Genomic DNA, 19,628 nt, shown 5'->3' with positions numbered 1-19,628 from the left:
AAGAATACGTAATAAGCACTAAAAAAATGTAATTGACCCACTATAGAACTCCGGAAACATCACCACTCCTTAAATTTCGTAAACTTTAACCTAAAAAATATAAGCTATTTTAGATAAAGTAACCAGACTACTCGAGCTTCCGTTTGTTTTGTACTCTCAGGGCATGGAATAGATTAACCCTTAATGTAAATAACATTTTTTGATTAAAGACTACTTTCATTTTATGTAAGTTGCTTTTGAAAAGTTAAAAGATAAATTAGGTAAATATTTTGACTCCTAAGAATGTTGCTCTTTGTCAAAGAGGATAAAATTTTGAAGATTGAAGCAAGACATATATTATTAGAGGGGTTATATGAAGCTAAAATAATTGATTTGACGAGAAATAAACTAATGAGTAGATATAGTTACACAATTGGAAATCCTTCAAAGTTTGAGACATCTAATTGCCAATCAACAATAAAGCAATATTATTAGATAATACAAATATAATGGCTGTCTTTAATTTCACATTGACATTAATATATATATATATATATATATATATATATATATATATATATATATATATATATATATATATATGTTGGTGATGTCAATTGTCAAATTTTCAGCATCTCAAGAATATGGTCAACCCACAATGTCTTTATGACATACAATGACAATTAGACATTTTAATTGTGCTTTTAATTCGTCCACTGACTGGTTTCCTCCTCCGTCCGCAAAAATTAAAAACTTGTAACACATAATATTTAATCATATGACACTCATCAAAAGCACTAGTTCCAATTATGTAGAATTACAAGTTTAATATGCAATTTGATAAGTTGGAAATAAATTCATATAGTAAAGAAATAAACTTTGTACTTAAACCAAGCAAAGTATTGAAAAGATAATTTGATTTTTGAGCATCCTATGATTTTTTTTTTTTTTTTGCTTCACAAATTTTCCTTATCATTCAGTAATTTAGAAGGCATCTTATTCAATTGGTTTACGGGTTTTCTCAATTTTTGTTTAAAGAGGGTTAGAAAGAAAAATAAAAATTTTTAAAATCTACAATGAAAATTTTGCAAAAAATAAATAAATAAGCAAGGGCTCACAAGTTTGGAACTTAAACGTGGAAATTACCAGATGGCTGACATAGATGTGGAGGTGTTACTATCCGTTTATAAGATTTGGTATATATTCGTATAAATAGTTATATTTTTATAAGATTTGATATATATGAACAAAATTAATATGTATAACAAGATAGGATTATACTCATCTCCGGTAGAGTAAGCCTGCAGTTTCCCACAATACATTTCTGTATATGGGGGACGTGTATTGGATTTTAATCAATGGTTTTAAAACACTAGGCCTAAACCAGATTTAATTAGAAGACAGACTCCAACAAACTCTATCAACCATACACAATTATACCAAATTATTACAGCACCTGCCAGTAGTCCAAGCTGAAGTCAATAAAAATGGCACTATTGTGCATATACAACATGAGGTTTATTGAGTTTTTAACTACAGTATCTTGGGACGTAGAGGTACTAGTTTCAAATTCTCTTCTTCCTCCTCACTTCTTAAATTCCACCATTCTTTTATTGGAAAAAAAAAAAAAGAAAAACACTACAATATCCTTAGGGATAATTTCACAAACCTCTCTTGAGATTTATGACAATTTCACTCCACTCCCCTTAGGTTTTACAAATTACACTAGCCTCTCTTGTCACAATAAAATGACTATAGTGACCTTCACTTAATAAATAATTCACAGTATAATGAAATGAGATTAAAAAAAAAGAAAAAAAACCTGACTTCTTTAGCTATTCTGTTTATAAGTTATAACTAACGACGATTTTCTCTCACTTGCTATCACTCTGTTCTCATCCATTAACCCCTTCCTTCTATAATTCACTCTCAAATTACCATAAACCATTGCCTATAACTGCAGCCAATCACGCCACAAGAGATCCCTCAAGCTCTACTATATATTCCAATTCCTCCTTTCTTCTATTTGGAATTGTCAAATCACAAGTTTAGTTAAGGGATTAGAATTGATGGTCGAAGTAAAATCCGATTTCATGGTCAAACTAAAAGGAGATGAAGACGCACACAATAATAATGGAACAAATAATGCAATCATTGACCAAAAGAGGAAGAGGGACTGAAATTGGTAAATTTGCTAATTTGTCTATCATCCATCTAAAAAACTTTTTAAGATGTTAATAAGTATATTTATATTTCTTTTTATGCTTGACAATTGTTGGTTATGATTTCGCTATGGAGATAGAGTTTCTTCTCTATATTTAAGATGTTAATATGTTTGGAGATTTGATGGTAGGCTAGATTATTTTCTTTTCAGAAGGTGTGAGCATTGGGTTTTGAAGTTTAGGGTGTGATTAGTTGCAAATAGAAATTTGGTTTTTGGCAAAATGAATTTCTTGAAGATATCTATAGTTATAATGATGCCTTCCTTCTCTTAAACTTGATTAATCCCATCCATGCCTAAATTTCCCCTAAAGATTTTCTTCAAGGCCATAATGTGGCTCATGTAGTAGGAGTTGAACCACTTATATGGAACCAAACGATGACATCCTATGTTGAAATTATGCAAACACAAGGGACGGTTGATTGTAAGTTTGACCATTCTATGGAACCATATGGTGAGAATATTTTTAAAGGATGGAACGAATCTTCAAAATTGAATGCATGCTTTGGAAGAAGCAATTTTACGACTATGATGATAGAATTGCTTGGGTTTAAAATTTGGAATTAGACTATTTGTTAGGTTAGTTTGTTAGTATAGTGGGTTTGGTTGAAATGTGGAAGGAAGCAATTGGCAAAATAATTTTTGTTTTATTTTTGTACAAAAAAGGTAGTTTAGGATTTTTGAGAAAAATATAGTGTTTTGGGCCTATATTATTATATAAATAGTAAAAGTAAGGGCTCTCTACAATTGTCAAAAACCTCAGGGGAGGTTTCTGAAATTATCCCATATCCTTATGGCTATCTGATTCTTTTAATTTTAACCAATATATACATTCAACATTACATTTTGGCCACTCAATTGAATAGCTTAAGTTTGGTACACTTTAGTGTCATACCGACAATTTGATAATCTACTCAAGCTCGACTTTGATTAACATCAATAACCGGTCGGGCTTGATGAAGCACAAGTTCAAGCCCTATAAAGTCTAAATTTGAGCTTGAGCAAAAGACCACTGATACTTTATAGGGAATAAGATAAACATTTTACATGAATAAGTATTAAAAAGATGAATAATATGTTTACTTAAGGGTCAATTAAGTTTAGTAAGCTTTCCAACGTGATACTTTTTCGCTCAAGGTTAACTTGAATGCTTCAAACTTGATGCAATCTCCACGTAAAATCGAGTTGAATCAAATCAAGCTTTAGATTTCACTTATATTTCTACAACGTTTATTTTAATTTTTGGATACACACTGACATGTCAATAGAGTAGGTTATATCTACATACAACAAGGATCCATTATATTTTTAATGCCTTCCATTAAAATTTTTAAGACCCACACCTTAGTCGGGACCAAGTCCTACAATATAATTATATGGATCCATTATATTTTTAATGCCTTCTATTTAAATTTTTTAAGACCCAAACCTTAGTCGGGACCAAGTCCTACAATATAATTATAAACCTCATTAAGGTATGGATCTTTACTATCCAAACCAACCCAAGCTAAAACCTATTTAGAATATAGACATATACTGCAAATATTTATCTATGTTACCGTATCAGTTAGCAAGTCCAACCTAATTACATCTTATCATGGCCTATTGGTTACCTACATCTATAAGGATTTGAGTATAGTCTTTTTCCATTAAATCCATCAGGGTTTGAATCTATCTAATACATTTAACAAGTTTAAATCAATGTTTGGTGGTTCCAAACCTAACCTATTACCATGCCTAGACACATTAAACCCTTGTGAAGAACTATGTATTGTTTCTTTCGTTTTTTCCCACTCTTCCCCAGAACTCTTTGATTTTTGAGGAAAGCATCATTGTTCTTTCTTCTATTATTTTCTTTTTGTCTCGGATGTAGAGAGAGGGAGGAGATGGTTGTCTGGGTATGGGACAAACAACAGGAAACCCTGTAAATGAAAAAAACTGAAATGGACAAAAAGGTTTGACACGGCAGTGCAAAAGGTTTTAGTTTGGGGCTACCTCAGACCAACATCCCCTTCACCATCCCACAATGCCAAAGAAAAAAGACAGCGCAAAGGTAAAAGAGAGGAATCTTGGTCTACTAGTCAAATGATTCCTGAACATGGGTCATGTATTATTTGCTTTTTTAACATTTGCAATTCTAATCCTTACTACAATTTATGTTTCACATAGCTGAGTAACTCGCAAACAATCATTGCTTGGAACCTTCAGATATAACCACACCATAATACACAAATCTAGTAGAAGATGAATAACCATCTAAAAGAACGTGCAATCCCAACAAAAATAACTTTGAAAGGACCCTCAGATGTTAAGATGATGACGACGCTGAGATGCCAGCAACCCCTGGGTATTAAAGAACAAGCTACATGAGCAAAAATGATACTGGTTAATGGATGCAAAAGTATATTTTCTTCCTGAATAACTGAAGACGTCAAATTAGTAACTTATACATGTCTCTGTTATGGAAGACAATTTGAAGACCGTAAAACAAAGGCAATAGTTTTGAAGTAAGAAGAATAGAACCGACTTCCATGCACATCATATACATGAACCAAGTGGAATATTTATGGCTAACATCCATAAGACAGAGAAGCCAGCAGCCAAAAGGAATTAGTCATTAACGAGACAGAAATTTCAATTATTTCTAGGCTCTGCAAAAGCAAACCATAATTTAGTTGCGTGCAATAAAATCCCAATGTACCATTGTACAACTAGGAAATGAAACAAGACCTTGCAATTGAAATTTTTATATCAATAATCCAATAATAGAAATGCATTGAGTTACAAACCATCATTGAGTTCCTCCTTTGCTTCATCCCCTGTTTTCCACACTATATCCTTCAACCCAGTTGAAAGGTTCTTGTAGAACTGCATATAAATAAAAAAGCGCAAAAATAAGTAGCTGCAAACAAGCAAATGACATATATAAAATCCTTCAGAGCAATTTTCTGTGCAGAACTAAAGACCACATAGTTCACACATAGGAGATAATTCTATGCCAAGTCTACATGGCATTGACATCTTGAAAAGCACTTCGCTTTTCTGTTTTGCCATCTTAAAGCCACTTAAATAAGCACGTGTATGTGCTTCTGTGCCTGCATATACATATAAATTATCAATCAGTGGTACATGGAGGCCGTTACATTTACTTCAAGTCGCAGATGCTGCTTATTTTTGTGAATCTAACCTTGTGAAATTCCAAAGTATCTCCTCCAGCCTTGCGAAGCTCAACCATGAAGAGTGAAGGAGCCACCTCATATATCTGTGATTAAAAAATTATAACCAGAGCTCAATTTATTGTGTCAAAAGGAATCACTAAGAAAAAGGTGCTCTAGATCCACAAAGAAACCTCTGTTGCAACAGATAAATGGCCTCATATATCTGTGATTAAAAAATTATAACCAGAGCTCAATATATTGTGTCAAAAGGAATCACTAAGAAAAAGGTGCTCTAGATCCACAAAGAAACCTCTGTCGCAACAGATAAATGGCCCTTGCGTCCTGTCTTCTCTGCTTGGAGCTTCATCTGACAAAATAACAAAATTTGATAAAAAAATGCAAGTTGAACCAGAACTACAGGTCATCATCATGTCAAAAAAAATGACATTAAAGAGCATATCCAAATCACTTAAAACATGATCCAATCACTGAGCCATTGGTTTCTACACAGATATATCAACACAATCTGTAAAAGCTAGTAGGTGCCACAAGGACTGAAACTAGCATCAGCAATTGATACAAATTTATTCAGCATTGGCCGACTGACAATTAAAGGCTAACAGAGGGCATTCAGGTGAAGACCAGAAAGCAATATTAATTACCTTGTAGTTATTTTTCTTCACTCCAAATCCCAGAGGAACAGCAGCTTCCTCAATTTTTGAAATTATTTCATTAGCAGGACGCTTAGATGTGAATCTCGTTTCCCGTTTAACAAACCCCTAGTCATGAAAGAAGCATCAGCACACATTTTGAGACACTTTAAGGGCAAGAAAAAAAATACAAAGACATAGCAATTTGTTATATAATAGTGCAAGAACTACCACTAATTTAACTTTCTCTGATCTTGAATGGATAAAGAAAGGAGCCCCAGTTAATTAACTGACTTATATAATATTTGTGAAATATTCAAGCGCATTACACAAAAGCGCCAAGACCCAATAACTTATGCAGAATAAGTGTTACATTTACAAATGATTCGTTAGAAGGAAAGGAAAATTTTCAATAACTAACCAGTATTTGGAGAAATGGTTTTCAAATTCATAAAACAAAAGTAGTGGCTGCTTTTTGGCATACAAATCAGAAGATTATATGGATTTCCATTGCATCACATTTGTTGTGACATCACTATAATTTGGAACATACCATATGTTTTTCAAAAAGAGAACTAAGGTTGAGACCCTGAGATGTTGAGATAAGCTCAAAGGCATTCATAGTTAACGGAGTAGTTGGATGTTCTTCCCGTCTCTCCACAACAAGGTTTTGGGACTCCTGAAAAATCAAAAAGCATCACATAAACAGTTCCTTTTGGTACCATCATAATACTCCATGTCATAGTCAATTGGAGCCTAGAAGAGATGAAAAAAGCAATTTTAAACACAAATACATACTGCAGATTCATCAAAAACAGAATCCACATCATCGAGACTAACTTCCTCTTGTTGAAAAACAGGTGGTTGATATCCTTTCTTGAACCAATCGTTCTCAATGAGCTCAGCAATTGTAATACGCTGTTCAATATTCAAAAAACGGCAAATGACACAGTCATACCTGCCTTCTATAGATTATAGGCAGGGTATAGTTTAATTTTCTAATTACGCCACAGAGAGAGAGAGAGAGGAAGGGGGCAGGGGCATATATACTGGCAATGCTAAATAAGAGACAAGGTTCGCATACCGTTTGGGGATTAGGGTCCAGAATTCTCTTGACCAGCCTTTTTGCACTCGAAGAGAACCATGGAGGACATGTGAATTCAGCCTTAAAGATCTGCAATTGAGGAAAAACTGAATAAAGATGTGCACCAAAACAATAGTCAACAAAGCAAACAGCACAAAATAACTCTATAATAACTCTGGAATTATATGGACCCAACAATAAAAGGCTGAAATCATCAAATGGAGAAGCTGACAGAAGGAAAATCATGCATGATTAAATTCTTCATATTTAAAAAGAATCTTCATCAGTCTCCTTTGCATCATGTCTCTTTCATCATCTAAAGAGTGTTCAATCTCACCATTTTTCTTTCTCATCACATAGAACACAATTCACAAACATAGACAAAAAATCTGATACAGTAAAAAGAACGAAAGACCAATAAGCTTATGAGCAAAAGATCCTTTGGTGCATAATAATAGGTTAAAAAAAAAAAAGTTGAACAAGGTACACATCCTGATTTATGGTGAAAAGCAACAGAATCCCTAATATTTGATGCAGTTATGGAAATGGAGATCATCATTCTTCATTTAGACAAAATGTAGAGGTACACTTCAAGATGATGATGCCTGCCCCCCTTTTTTTTGGGGGGGGGGGGTTGGATGCAAGAAAAAAACCTGAGAATTACTTTTAATGCAAGGACTTACAGAAGTATGGAGAGGAAACATAGACATTAATTACAATTCCAAAATTTGAACCATGGCAGAATACTGAAGAGGACATGCAAGCAAACTAGATATTTTACCAGTCCATGGTCAATGATCAAAGGATTCTTGATAAAGAAAATAGCATTTGTCATATTCCACATAACATAGAGAAAAAAAAGCTGCCTCAAGAACACAACACAACGAAGCATGAACCTCCAAGACTATGTTATTAAAATGCTGTTAAAAGCATGGATAACGTCAAATTGCATTTCAAATAGATGGCAGGGCAAACCTTTTTATACAATGACAAGAGATTTGATTCTTCAAAAGGCAGGTAGCCAGCCATAAGGACAAAAAGAATTACGCCACAAGACCACAAATCTGCTTTAGCACCATCATAACCTTTATTGTTGATCACCTGGGTAGGTAAAAACTGAAGAATAAGAACTGAAGCAATTACTATAATAACAAGCTAAATTGAGTAGAACAAAATATTAATCATGTACCTCGGGAGCAACATAATTTGGTGTTCCACATGTTGTATGTAGTAAACCATCTTCCTGAACAAATACATCAAGAAAATGTTGGAATTCTCTTATGCAGCACAGGCTGTAGAAACTTTGGCATAGTTATTCATAGACTATGATACAGTATGCTAATCATTTTGAGATAGATTGAGAACAGACAAGAATGTGTGATAATATTCTTCTCAAATTTAAAACAGAATTGTCATACTCGAACTTGCTGAGGCAGTGCACTTAATCCAAAATCTGAGACTTTAAGAACTCCATTTGCATCCAGCAACAAGTTTTCTGGCTGAGTTACAGATAACGCTAAGGTCATAACAAATTTGCTCATCATTGCAACAACAGGCCAAGCTAAGGTCATAACAAATTTGCTCATCATTGCAACAACAGGCCAAGTAAGTGGCTCATCTATTTTAAGATAGACTTAATGGTCAACCAATTTTATTACCTTGAGGTCCCTATGACATACACCTCTGCTGTGACAATAATCTACAGCATTAATTAGCTGCTGAAAATACTTTCTTGCTTCATCTTCTTTAAGCCTACCTTTAGTAGCCTGGTTTCAAAATGAGCAAATTATTAGCCCTTTTATCCAAAGGACGTATTGTGATTGTAACAAGAAGAAAAACCTGAAGTAACAACATTCTTACAATTTTGTCAAAGAGTTCACCACCTGTGACAAATTCAAGCACAATATATATCTTGGTCTTGCTCGCCATGACCTAAACAGGAGTTTAAATGCTAACAAGTGAAGAAAGCAATCTTGAAAGAGAAACTCACAAATTCAATGAGAAGTGAGATGTGTTAATAAGAAAATAGATTGGAGAGTGTGCAAATCAGAAGAATCAACAGGTCAATCAGAATCAAATAAACAGAATCTAAATTTATACTGTCTAAGACTAGATACATGCAAAAGCTATGAAACCAACTCAAGTAACAATTCAAGCAATTTTTGATGTCTAACCTCAAACATGCGGATGACATTTGGATGCCTGATTAACTTCATAGTTGATATTTCACGTTTAATCTGCGAAGGACAATCAGAATTACAACATAAATGAAAGTATTTAAATTAGTTGAGTTGGAATACGCTTCACATGAAAGCTATGACAACCCAACAACACATTTACAATAATTCTTCAAAATGTTAATAGGTTTTCCAACAATTAAAAATATCTAGGCCTCCATGAAGAGTGTGTGACAGATGCATTGAACATAGAACTGAATCCATAGTACCAAATTTCTGCTGTTATCTGTCCCAGCACAACTCTTTACAGGACTACATGGTCAGAAGAAGTACTCACAATCAACAGGTAAAAGCAGTTAGCCAGAGTTTTCATCACAGGCAAGCTGGAGTAGCCTCAGATAAGCCAAAAAATAAAGGGACCGCTGAAAAAATATTAGTACAAAAAACTACAAGCAAAAATGTTCCACTTATCCTTGCTTCTAGTAATTGCTACTACTGCACACTAAGCTGAAGAAAGAACAACTTCATCAAGCAGCCTTTCACACAAAAAAAAAAAAAAAACCATATAAACTTTATTCGTTTACCTACTTGACAGCCAATATAAACATTTCACATCAGTTTATGACATTAATCAAACACGACAAGGAGAAAAAAAAAACAAAAAAGAAACCAAGAAACCTACAGGGAGTTTTATTTTAAAAAGTCAACCCCTTCTTTATATTTCCATACAGACGGAGAAATGCAGAATCAAACGAAAAAAAGCAAACCAACCCATATTAGTCAGTGATCAAAACCAAGAATTATTAAAAGACATGTGTTCATCATTCAATAATATAGTGAATTACACAAAAACTAATAACTAAAAGGTACCTGACCGATCATTTTGTGTTTGAGAATCTTCTCTTTGTCGAGAATCTTGATGGCCACATTCTCACCCGTCTCTATATTTCTTGCAAACTTCACCTTAGCAAAAGTCCCCTCCCCTAATGTTTTTCCCAGCTCGTACCTTCCTACTCTTGTCTTCGAAGCACCGAACCCTCCGCTACCTCCGCTTGATCTTGATGATGCCATCTTCATATTCGCAAATCCCACCTTTTTTTTTAACAAATGAATCTCTATTTCTCTTTTAACCAAAAATATTTCTGCCTGGGCCTCAGCCGCCCCAAGAGCAATCAACGTCCCCTTCTTGTACAAATCCCATCCATTTTACAGCTTTTCCTTTGTGGGCTCTCTCTGAAATTATCGATTTTCCCCTATGCAGTACAAAATATATTGATTTAATTATCAAATTTCTAAATCCCTCTTCTTCTTGCAAGGCTGCCAAACCTGAGACTTCTCCACATTCATATTCCAAATTAAATCTTTTACCCGACTCGTTTCACCACAAGATGGAATAGAAAAACACTCAGATCAGTCAGTTTCGAAGAATTTTAGTAGGGGTGGAGAAAACGACGACTGTCTAAACGCCATAAATGCTCCTGGTCACAAGTTAAGAAAATGAAAATTACTCTAAACTTCCTCCTAAAAAGGAAAGATTCAGAAGCATTTTAGATTTTAGATACTGGTACTACTAATATTTTCCTGGGATTTTCTTGGTTTGTGGCATTTATGTCGGGAAGGGGATTCAAGATTTGGAAGCAGAAAAGTCGATGAAACAGGGGAAAGTTCAACTACTAATTAGTAGTCGTTTTTAATTGGTAAACTAATAAGGGCGCATATTTTTGGTCAATTATGAACGAGGAGTACAAGGAAGCAGGAAAGCGATGATGCCGACAGAAATTAATGGGCCGCAAGCTTCCATGAACTTATTAGGATTGAAGGAGACTTCTTGGCTGGACACGAGTCGGGTATCCGACTTGAACATGATTTGGTTGTCTACTTTATCGGATCATAATTTTTTGGATCCTAATCTGCTTCGCTTATTTTTGGATACCCGATTCTCGGGTATTCGAATAAAAGGGGTGGGTCATAGGGTATCCATCCCTATAATTCTTATCTGGGAAAATCGTAAAAAACGTCTCTCACATTTTATAAAATGACTTTTTTCATCCCTTACTTTTAAAAGTGTAATTTTATGTCTCTTACATATTCACATCGATCAAATTTAGTCCCTAACTAGGTTTCCGATCATTTTTTGGCAGGAATCCATCACGTGCAAGGCACGTGATCATTTTTTAAGGGTAAATTTGTCAAATTATATTTTATATAATCTGATTTATAGTCCTCCACATTTTATAAAACAAATTTTTTCGTCCCTCACATTTTATAAAATGATTTTTTCATCCCTCATATTTCACAAAATGAATTTCTCCATCCCTCACATTTCAAAAAATGAATATTTCCATCCCTAACTAATTATGTATGTGAGGGAAACCCTAAAAAAAATGTGTGTGAATACATTTTGTTTAAACACATGTATATGTCTATTTGATTTTGCTTAATAATACGAATAGCATAAATATATGTATGTGTCTATTTGATTTCACTTAACAATATGAATACCATATATTATACGTGATCATTTGATTTCATCTGGTATCAGCTAGTAAATAATCTTGCATTCATTGTCAAGTTGGCCAATAAAGCTATTTTCGATCAAAATACAATAAGAATATGCAAATTAAGGTTCTATTGGTAAATATTAGTCATAATCATACAAAAAGAAAAGATAGCCCATAAGTTGGGCCCAATTACATACATATGTTTATGCTATTATTATTAAGCAAAATCAAATAGACATATACATGTGCTTAAAAAAATGTATTCACACACATAATTAGTGAGAAATGAAAAATTCATTTTTTGAAATGTGAGGGATGGAGAAATTCATTTTGTGAAATGCGAGGGATGAAAAAAATCATTTTATAAAATGTGAGGGACGAGAAAATTTATTTTATAAAATGTGGAGGACTATAGATCAGATTATGTAAAATATAATTTGACAAATTTACTCTTCAAAAATGATCACGTGTCTTGCACATGATGGATTTCGGCCAAAAAATGATCGGAAACCTAGTTAGGGACTAAATTTGTCCGATGTGAATATGTAAGGGATATAAAATTACACTTTTAAGAGTGAGGGATGAAAAAAGTTATTTTACAAAATGTGAGGGACGTTTTGGACGATTTTCCTTTCTTATTTACCAGTCTAAGAAAAAAATACATTACTAATAATCATTTTTCAAGCACAACAAATTTTCAAGAAGCTACAATCTCGAAACTATTCAACAACCTCAAAAAGATTTCAACAACAAAATTTCAACTGAAAACACAAATTAAAACATTGAACATCAATACAAAAGGTTTATCCTTCTATAACACATTAAGGAGAATGATCCACACTTGGGCTTGCAGTTGTAGTTGCTGTATTATCTCCCATACTTGACATCTGAAAAATTCAAAAAACTTTAACTGCTATACATCTGGAAACAAGAACAGATATTACACCTTAAACAAGAAAAACTGATTGTTCAAAATATAGCAATTCGTTGCATTTTTTGGTTACTTAAGTTTAAGGAAAAATGAGGTACCTTATGTCAGTGATTGATTTTATATGTTTCTTGATTGGTTAAACAACTGTGGTCCATTACACTTATTCCAACAAACACTTAAAGCAAAAAATAACACTTAAGCAAAGCGTCAGTAACCTTTGTCAACTTTGTCCATTTTGCTTTGATAATTGAGAAGTCTGATTTTCTCAACTACGAGATTTCAGAATCAAAATGCAGGATAAATATAATGGCGCAGGGGAATGTTATGACGAAATGCATAGGAGAGGATTCTGACTGCTTTTGTCTACTTTATACGTTTTGCTTCGTTCAATTAAAGAGGATGAAAGTGATCCTTCTCTTGTTTTGGATAATTGAGGAGCACTTTTGGGCATATTTAGGGAAGTTTGAGACATTATAACCCTTGATTTAATTAAATTGTCAAATCGTGCTTTAACTTATAGATAATTGGCGCATTAAAGCTTAATAGGAGGCTCAAATAACAGTTTTAGGCAATATATGTTAACACATGATTTTGCATTATACAAGAATAGCTATGTATTATTGATAAATAGTATTAGAAATAAAAAAAATACAAATGAATCAATCTCAGAACTATACATTTTAAAACCACAAAAGATTTAAACTCAAGCCGAACTTTCATACCGAGTTAGACGGTTTGAAAGCTAGGTTTGCTTGGATTTGTTTATAACCCTATTTGTGGATTCAGGCATCAAAAATATTGCAGTAGGATTCATGCATTATCTTCCAGATATCAAAAAAAAAAAATGGGTGGAATTCACTTACTAGGTTGAGGGCTTGCTTTGAAGGTCCAGCGTTCAATTGAGGGTCCGGCGTTTTGTAACTTTTGCTTGAGGGCTTGCTTTGAGAAGCACCAGCAAATAAAAAATGGGTTGTGATTCTCTCATGATTCCAAGACAATTGTATATTTGTAGCATGAAGTGGTGAAAATTGAAGAGAATGAGAGGAGATATTATTGTGAATGTGAAGACAGAAGACAAAGAGAAACTAAAGACTAAATGTCGATGGACTTAGGGCTTTAGGGTTAATAACTTAAGGAAATTATAAAATTGGCCCCATATTTTCTAATATTTATATAATATACCCTGGGTTGGGTACCAGCGGGTTTTTATTTGTATGACCCGTATCTGTATTCGAATTTTATAGGTACCCGACCCTCATCTGCTTTGCTGATAGAAATCGGATCGAATATCCTAATTTTCGATGCGGGGCGGATCGGATTGGTCGAGTTTTCGGGTTGACGGGTTTTTTTGTCCTCCCCTACTGATAGCCCATGAGTAAGCCCAATGCAAGTAGTTCCAAAGAAGGCAGAAATCACAGTAGAAGCTAATAATAATAGGGAGCTGGAACCAGTTCGCAAACCTACAAGATAGCGCTAATGCATTTATTATTGAAAGCTAAATGTCATTACAAAAAAGGATCATTATTTTCTTCCTTTTATAGATCAGATGTGTTGATCTTGATCCCTATCTTTTGATGTTTACAAAACAAATGGATGATACTAATATTTCTTCAAGATATATTTTCAGTTATGAAGTTATTTGATTCCATGATCAAGTACAATTGAAAGATGACAAAGTATGCTGAATCTGTCGGACGCTCAAGATGTCAGGATCGGACGTCCGATAATCATTGCACAACTTCGGACGCATGCTTCGGACGTCCGATAGGATCTTTCGAAGTCGACGAAACTATCGGACCTATCGGATGCTGAATATGTCTCTACCGGACGTCCGATAGAAACAAGATAATTTCTCAAATTTGTTTGTTTGCTGTCGGACGCATAAAGAGCTTGCACCGGACGTCCGAAAGAATTGAAGAAAATCTCTGAAACTCACTGCCTGCTGTCGGACGCATAAAACAGGGCTATCGGACGTCCGACACTCCAACGGCTAGTTGACTCTTCAGCTACTTTCTATCCGTTGGAAGCTTTAATGAGGCTCTTTCTTAGTCCTATATAAATAGTGGTTGGTCAGATACTTCAAATAACTTTGGCACACTGAAGATACAAAAGATCTAGAGAGATTTTAGTGAGAAAATACTCCAAAAAGAATATTTGTAATCTTAGTGGTGTGAGGTTCATTGTAAGCTTTTCATTTGTGAGTGAATCTTTCATGAGTGTAGCTCTGTGAGGGTTGTCCTGAGGGATAGTAAAACGTCCTGGCTTGACCGAGTGCTGCTTGGGGCAAGGAGGAGGTGAACCTTCCTTTGTACACAAGAGTGATTGTAATTCATCAACTTGAAGTAGCTTGTTTCAATTAATCTACAAGCTCAAGAGGAGTTGGGTAGTTAATTGGTTTGCAATCCTTTCCTTTTTATTTACTTATTGTTTCGTTTATGATCTTTGCATTGGTTGTTTTGGGCATTACAATTGGTATCAGAGCCAGGTCTCCTAGAGATTAAGCTCAATCGGCTTTGGAATAAAGATGACAATCAATAATGCTATGTTTTTTGAAGGACATTCTGTTATTAGACCACCTGTGTTTAATGGGTCAAATTATATGAGTTGGAAAGAAAGAATGATTATCTTTTTGCAATCTATTGATATCGAATTGTGGTTTATTATTAGTGAAGGTCCATATGATGCCTCTCTTATAGATGAAAATACTCATGCATCTAGACCGAAAACAAGAAGTGAACTGACTGCTGTGGATAGAGCTCATCTCACCTTAAATGCAAAAGCCATGAATGTGTTATATTGTGCATTAGACTCAAATGAATCTATTAGAGTCAAGGGTTGCAAGTCAGCTAAAGAAATTTGGGACAAACTGAAAGAAATTCATGAAGGTAGTGAGAATGTTAGAGAACAAAAGAAGTCCATTCTAGTTACAAAGTATGAATCTTTCAAGATGGAACCTCATAAAAATGTTGATCAAATGTATTGTAGATTCAATGATCTCATTAAAGATTTAGAGGTGCTGGAAAAAGAATATTCTCTTGGTGAGAAAAATAGAAAAATCCTGAATGCCTTGTCCAATGATTGGGAAAATAAAGTGACTGCTATTGAGGAAGCTAGAGATTTGAATACTATGCCTATTGAATTTCTTATTAATTCTCTTATCTCTTATGAGCTGAAACTTAAGACTAAGGTACAAGAGGAAGAGGATGCAAAAGTGCGAAAGAATATTGCTCTAAAAGCCTCACAAGATGAAGATGATTCTGCCTCCCTAGATGAAGAAGATGTGGAAGGTGATGACAATGATATCGCTCTCATCACAAGAAGTTTCAAACGAATACTCAACAAGAGTAGATTCAGAAATAGTGGACCTAGCAATTCATTCCCAAATCAGTTCAACAACTCGAGAAACAAAGGGAAGCTAGAGTTCAACAAAAAGCAAACTGATCAGTGCTTTGAATGCGGCCAACCTGGACATTATGCAAGTGACTGTCCAGTGATGAAGAAGAAAGAAGGAAGAAAACCAAGAATAAACAAATTTCAATTCACATGGAATGAATGCAATTCCGATGGTGAAATTGAAGAGGAAGATCAATCTGCTCAATTGGCTTTCATGGCCATTGGAGATGATGAGGTAACATCTTCTAGCTCTCAATTTGAAAGTGATGATGAAGATGATGATGATCTTGAATCTTTCATTATAAAATTGCATGATAGTTTGAAAGAATCTTATGTTAGAAACAAGGAGTTAAAACAGAAAATTAGTTTTTTGTTTCGAGATAATGCAAATCTTTTTCAACAAAATAAAAAGTTGAAAGCTGAAAATGATTACTTCAAAAAAAGTGAGACTGCTTTACACTTAGATCTTGATAGAAAAATAAGTTTTGTGAAATGTTCAAAAGGGAACAAGATGATTTGAAAAGAAGAATGGATGATTTAAATGAGTTGCTTCAACATAAAAAACAGGACTGTTTTCAAAGTAATAAATCAAAACCTCATTTTAAGATAAATTCTGCTGCAAATGAGTTTGCTTTCCATAGGAGAAGACAAGTAGGATTTATTAAAGCTGTTCATATGAATAATTCCCTGATTATGTGTAATTTCTGTTGTCAAAAAGGTCACATGAAAAGTGATTGTTATGTGAGAAAGAATATAAAAAAAGGCATGAAATGCATGTGGATAGTTAGACATGATGCTAATTTTAACAAGTAGGAGGTTTTGTCTAATCATTGCAGTGATTCTTGTTCAGAATATTTTTTCTTTTGATACTTTGATCTGAGTTTTCGCTGATATCTTTGAATACTACTGAATCTATATGATGTCAAAAAGAGAGATAAAAGAATAATGCTGATCTCATGATGATTTGCTGTGATTGCTGTCATTTCTCTATTTTTTCTTGAAATATTGAATTCTCTGTTATTGTTGCTGGATTATAGTAGTTGATTTTTACTCTTATGATGACAAAAAGGGGGAGAAATGGATGCAATGTGTAAGGGGGAGTTATTCTGAGATTATGAGTTTGGCTCTTAAAAGTTTTGGTTGTAATGATTGAGGAGGAGCTTATACTTATTTTTGTTTCTTTCCATCCATTGTTTTGTCATCATCAAAAAGGGGGAGATTGTTGATCTTGATCCATATCTTTTGATGTTTACAAAACAAATGGATGATACTAATATTTCTTCAAGATATATTTTTAGTTATGAAGTTATTTGATTCCATGATCAAGTACAATTGAAAGATGACAACGTATGCTGAAGCTGTCGGACGCTCAAGATGTCAGGATCGGACGTCCGATAATCATTGCACAACTTCGGACGCATGCTTCGGACGTCTGATAGGATCTTTCGAAGTCGACGAAACTATCGGACCTATCGGACGTCCGACACTCCAACGGCTAGTTGACTCTTCAGCTACTTTCTATCCGTTGGAAGCTTTAATGAGGCTCTTTCTTGGTCCTATATAAATAGTGGTTGGTCAGATACTTCAAATAACTTTGGCACACTGAAGATACAAAAGATCTAGAGAGATTTTAGTGAGAAAATACTCCAAAAAGAATATTTGTAATCTTAGTGGTGTGAGGTTCATTGTAAGCTTTTCATTTGTGAGTGAATCTTTCATGAGTGTAGCTCTGTGAGGGTTGTCCTGAGAGATAGTAAAACGTCCTGGCTTGACCGAGTGCTGCTTGGGGCAAGGAGGAGGTGAACCTTCCTTTGTACACAAGAGTGATTGTAATTCATCAACTTGAAGTAGCTTGTTTCAATTAATCTACAAGCTCAAGAGGAGTTGGGTAGTTAATTGGTTTGCAATCCTTTCCTTTTTATTTACTTATTGTTTCGTTTATGATCTTTGCATTGGTTGTTTTGGGCATTACAATTGGTATCAGAGTCAGGTCTCCTAGAGATTAAGCTCAATCGGCTTTGGAGTAAAGATGACATCCAATAATGCTATGTTTTTTGAAGGACATTCTGTTATTAGACCACCTGTGTTTAATGGGTCAAATTATATGAGTGGGAATTGGCTTGTCGTGCTCATGATTATTTTTTGGATGTCTTTTCAGAGTATTTTTAGATTGCGATAGCACCAGAGGATTAGGAGAAAACAACTTTTACTTGCATGTTTGGTACCTTCGCATACAGGAGGATGCCCTTCGGATTATGCAATACTCTTGCAACTTTTTAGAGGTGTATGATAAGTATTTTCTCTAAATATGTGGAGAAAATAATAAAAAATTTTATGGATGACTTCAGTGTGTATAATGATAGTTTTGATGAGTGTGACGACCCCACCTCCACCTAGCGCATACCCTAGGGTTTAGCGGACTGCTTGCCCAACTCTCGCCAAACTCACTCACTCACTTTAAATAAAATAGTTCACAATCTCAACCGTAAATGGAATAACAGTTCCCAAGTTTGGAATGTACACGTACATTCATTTCTATTCCAAACATTCATGCAATCCCAAATATAACACAAGATGTGAATTTCAGATACATTCAACCCTAACCGAGCACTAGCGCGAGTACAATCGCAAAAATTTCAAAAACTAGACTATGCTAGCCTGTACCACCTCACGTTCTCGCTCGTATCCCCTATAAGAAAAACAAATTTAACAGAATATAGTGAGCCAAAGCTCAATGAGGTTTCAAAACTTCATGCAGATCCAAATAGCAAGTTGGCCATATGTAAAACTTGAACTCTTAAAATGAGCGAGTGTAAAAGTTCATAAAAAGAAATAATAACACGACAAGTAATAATCATTGTAAAGTATAAGGATACAGATGGCTTTTAAGAGCCAAATTCCCACTACTTCACCACAGCTTGATCAAGTAGTAGTTAACACTCCGTCAACTTTCAAATAAAGTAACCAGTCCAGTAGTGCCCTATTTAACGCCAATCTCCGTCGACCATTCAATCCCCTTATCGGGCCCGAATGCTAAGATAAACAAGTGTGGTAATACTCGAGCATACCGATTAGTCGAGAAGATAACACTCTACTCGACAAAACAAGATACCCATGGTTGTTATTTAATCGACCAAACGCTTGCCGGCTCAACTCAATTAACTAACCAGTGGGATTTGGGTCCCCAAGAAGTGAGTATAGTTGATGAGATAACGTTTTCAATCGACTTAATTAAGATAAAAGTACGGAGCGAGAATGAGAGGCACCTCCCACTCGGATTAGATGTGGTACATGCTGCTGCTCAACACTTACAAGTCAAGTACAAGTACAAACACCAGTATAGGTCAAGCAAGAAGGGGAGGACGAGTGCGAATAAGGGCACACTCGCCTAGCCCTGACCAAGTCACAAATAATACTTAGCATGTTGCATTTCCACGCATTTCAAGTATTTCAAGCCAATATACAGGTAACATGCAAATCAAGTTACTTGTACAAGCATGAATGAGATATCAAGTGTTTAGTTGTGTTAAGTCA

At 34.6% G+C, this 19,628-nt stretch overlaps 1 protein-coding gene across 24 annotated transcripts; it reads right to left on the bottom strand.

Annotated features, from left to right (window-relative positions):
* Positions 1-4,286: 4,286 nt before the first annotated feature.
* Positions 4,287-11,139, bottom strand: LOC113708579 (CBL-interacting serine/threonine-protein kinase 23-like). 24 transcript variants are annotated; one of them, XR_011820964.1, is made up of 17 exons: positions 10,140-11,114; positions 9,267-9,329; positions 8,953-9,024; positions 8,751-8,858; positions 8,511-8,591; positions 8,282-8,335; positions 8,068-8,193; positions 7,093-7,182; positions 6,807-6,926; positions 6,562-6,687; positions 6,021-6,137; positions 5,669-5,725; positions 5,550-5,581; positions 5,388-5,462; positions 5,181-5,295; positions 4,990-5,068; positions 4,591-4,851 (listed from the first exon to the last, which is right to left on the bottom strand). XR_011820964.1 is itself a non-coding variant. In XM_027231057.2 (15 exons), exons 1-15 carry the CDS (start codon positions 10,344-10,346, stop codon positions 4,435-4,437), a joined length of 1,503 nt encoding a protein of 500 aa, XP_027086858.1. In that variant the 5' UTR covers positions 10,347-11,114; the 3' UTR covers positions 4,287-4,434. The 24 variants fall into 24 exon arrangements, 13 of the variants coding, with proteins under 13 accessions (XP_027086858.1, XP_027086860.1, XP_027086863.1 ...); XR_003452436.2 differs by lacking the exons at positions 4,591-4,851; positions 5,181-5,295 and adding an exon at positions 4,287-4,543 and having other exon boundaries at positions 5,344-5,462; XR_003452433.2 differs by lacking the exons at positions 4,591-4,851; positions 5,181-5,295 and adding an exon at positions 4,287-4,543 and having other exon boundaries at positions 10,140-11,113.
* Positions 11,140-19,628: the final 8,489 nt, after the last annotated feature.

Source organism: Coffea arabica, chromosome 9c (assembly GCF_036785885.1).
Source record: "Coffea arabica cultivar ET-39 chromosome 9c, Coffea Arabica ET-39 HiFi, whole genome shotgun sequence".
Lineage (NCBI taxonomy): Eukaryota > Viridiplantae > Streptophyta > Magnoliopsida > Gentianales > Rubiaceae > Coffea > Coffea arabica.
This window is presented reverse-complemented; position numbering and strand designations above follow the sequence as displayed.

Excerpts from the sequence above, each read along its gene's own strand:
- LOC113708579 (XM_027231057.2), bottom strand. The coding sequence starts at position 10,346 with ATGAAGATGGCATCATCAAGATCAAGCGGAGGTAGCGGAGGGTTCGGT. Across the intron at positions 9,330-10,139 it reads AACACAAAATGATCGGTCAG|ATTAAACGTGAAATATCAAC; the intron begins GTACCTTTTAGT and ends TGTCCTTCGCAG. Across the intron at positions 8,336-8,510 it reads CACTGCCTCAGCAAGTTCGA|GAAGATGGTTTACTACATAC; the intron begins GTATGACAATTC and ends GTATTTGTTCAG.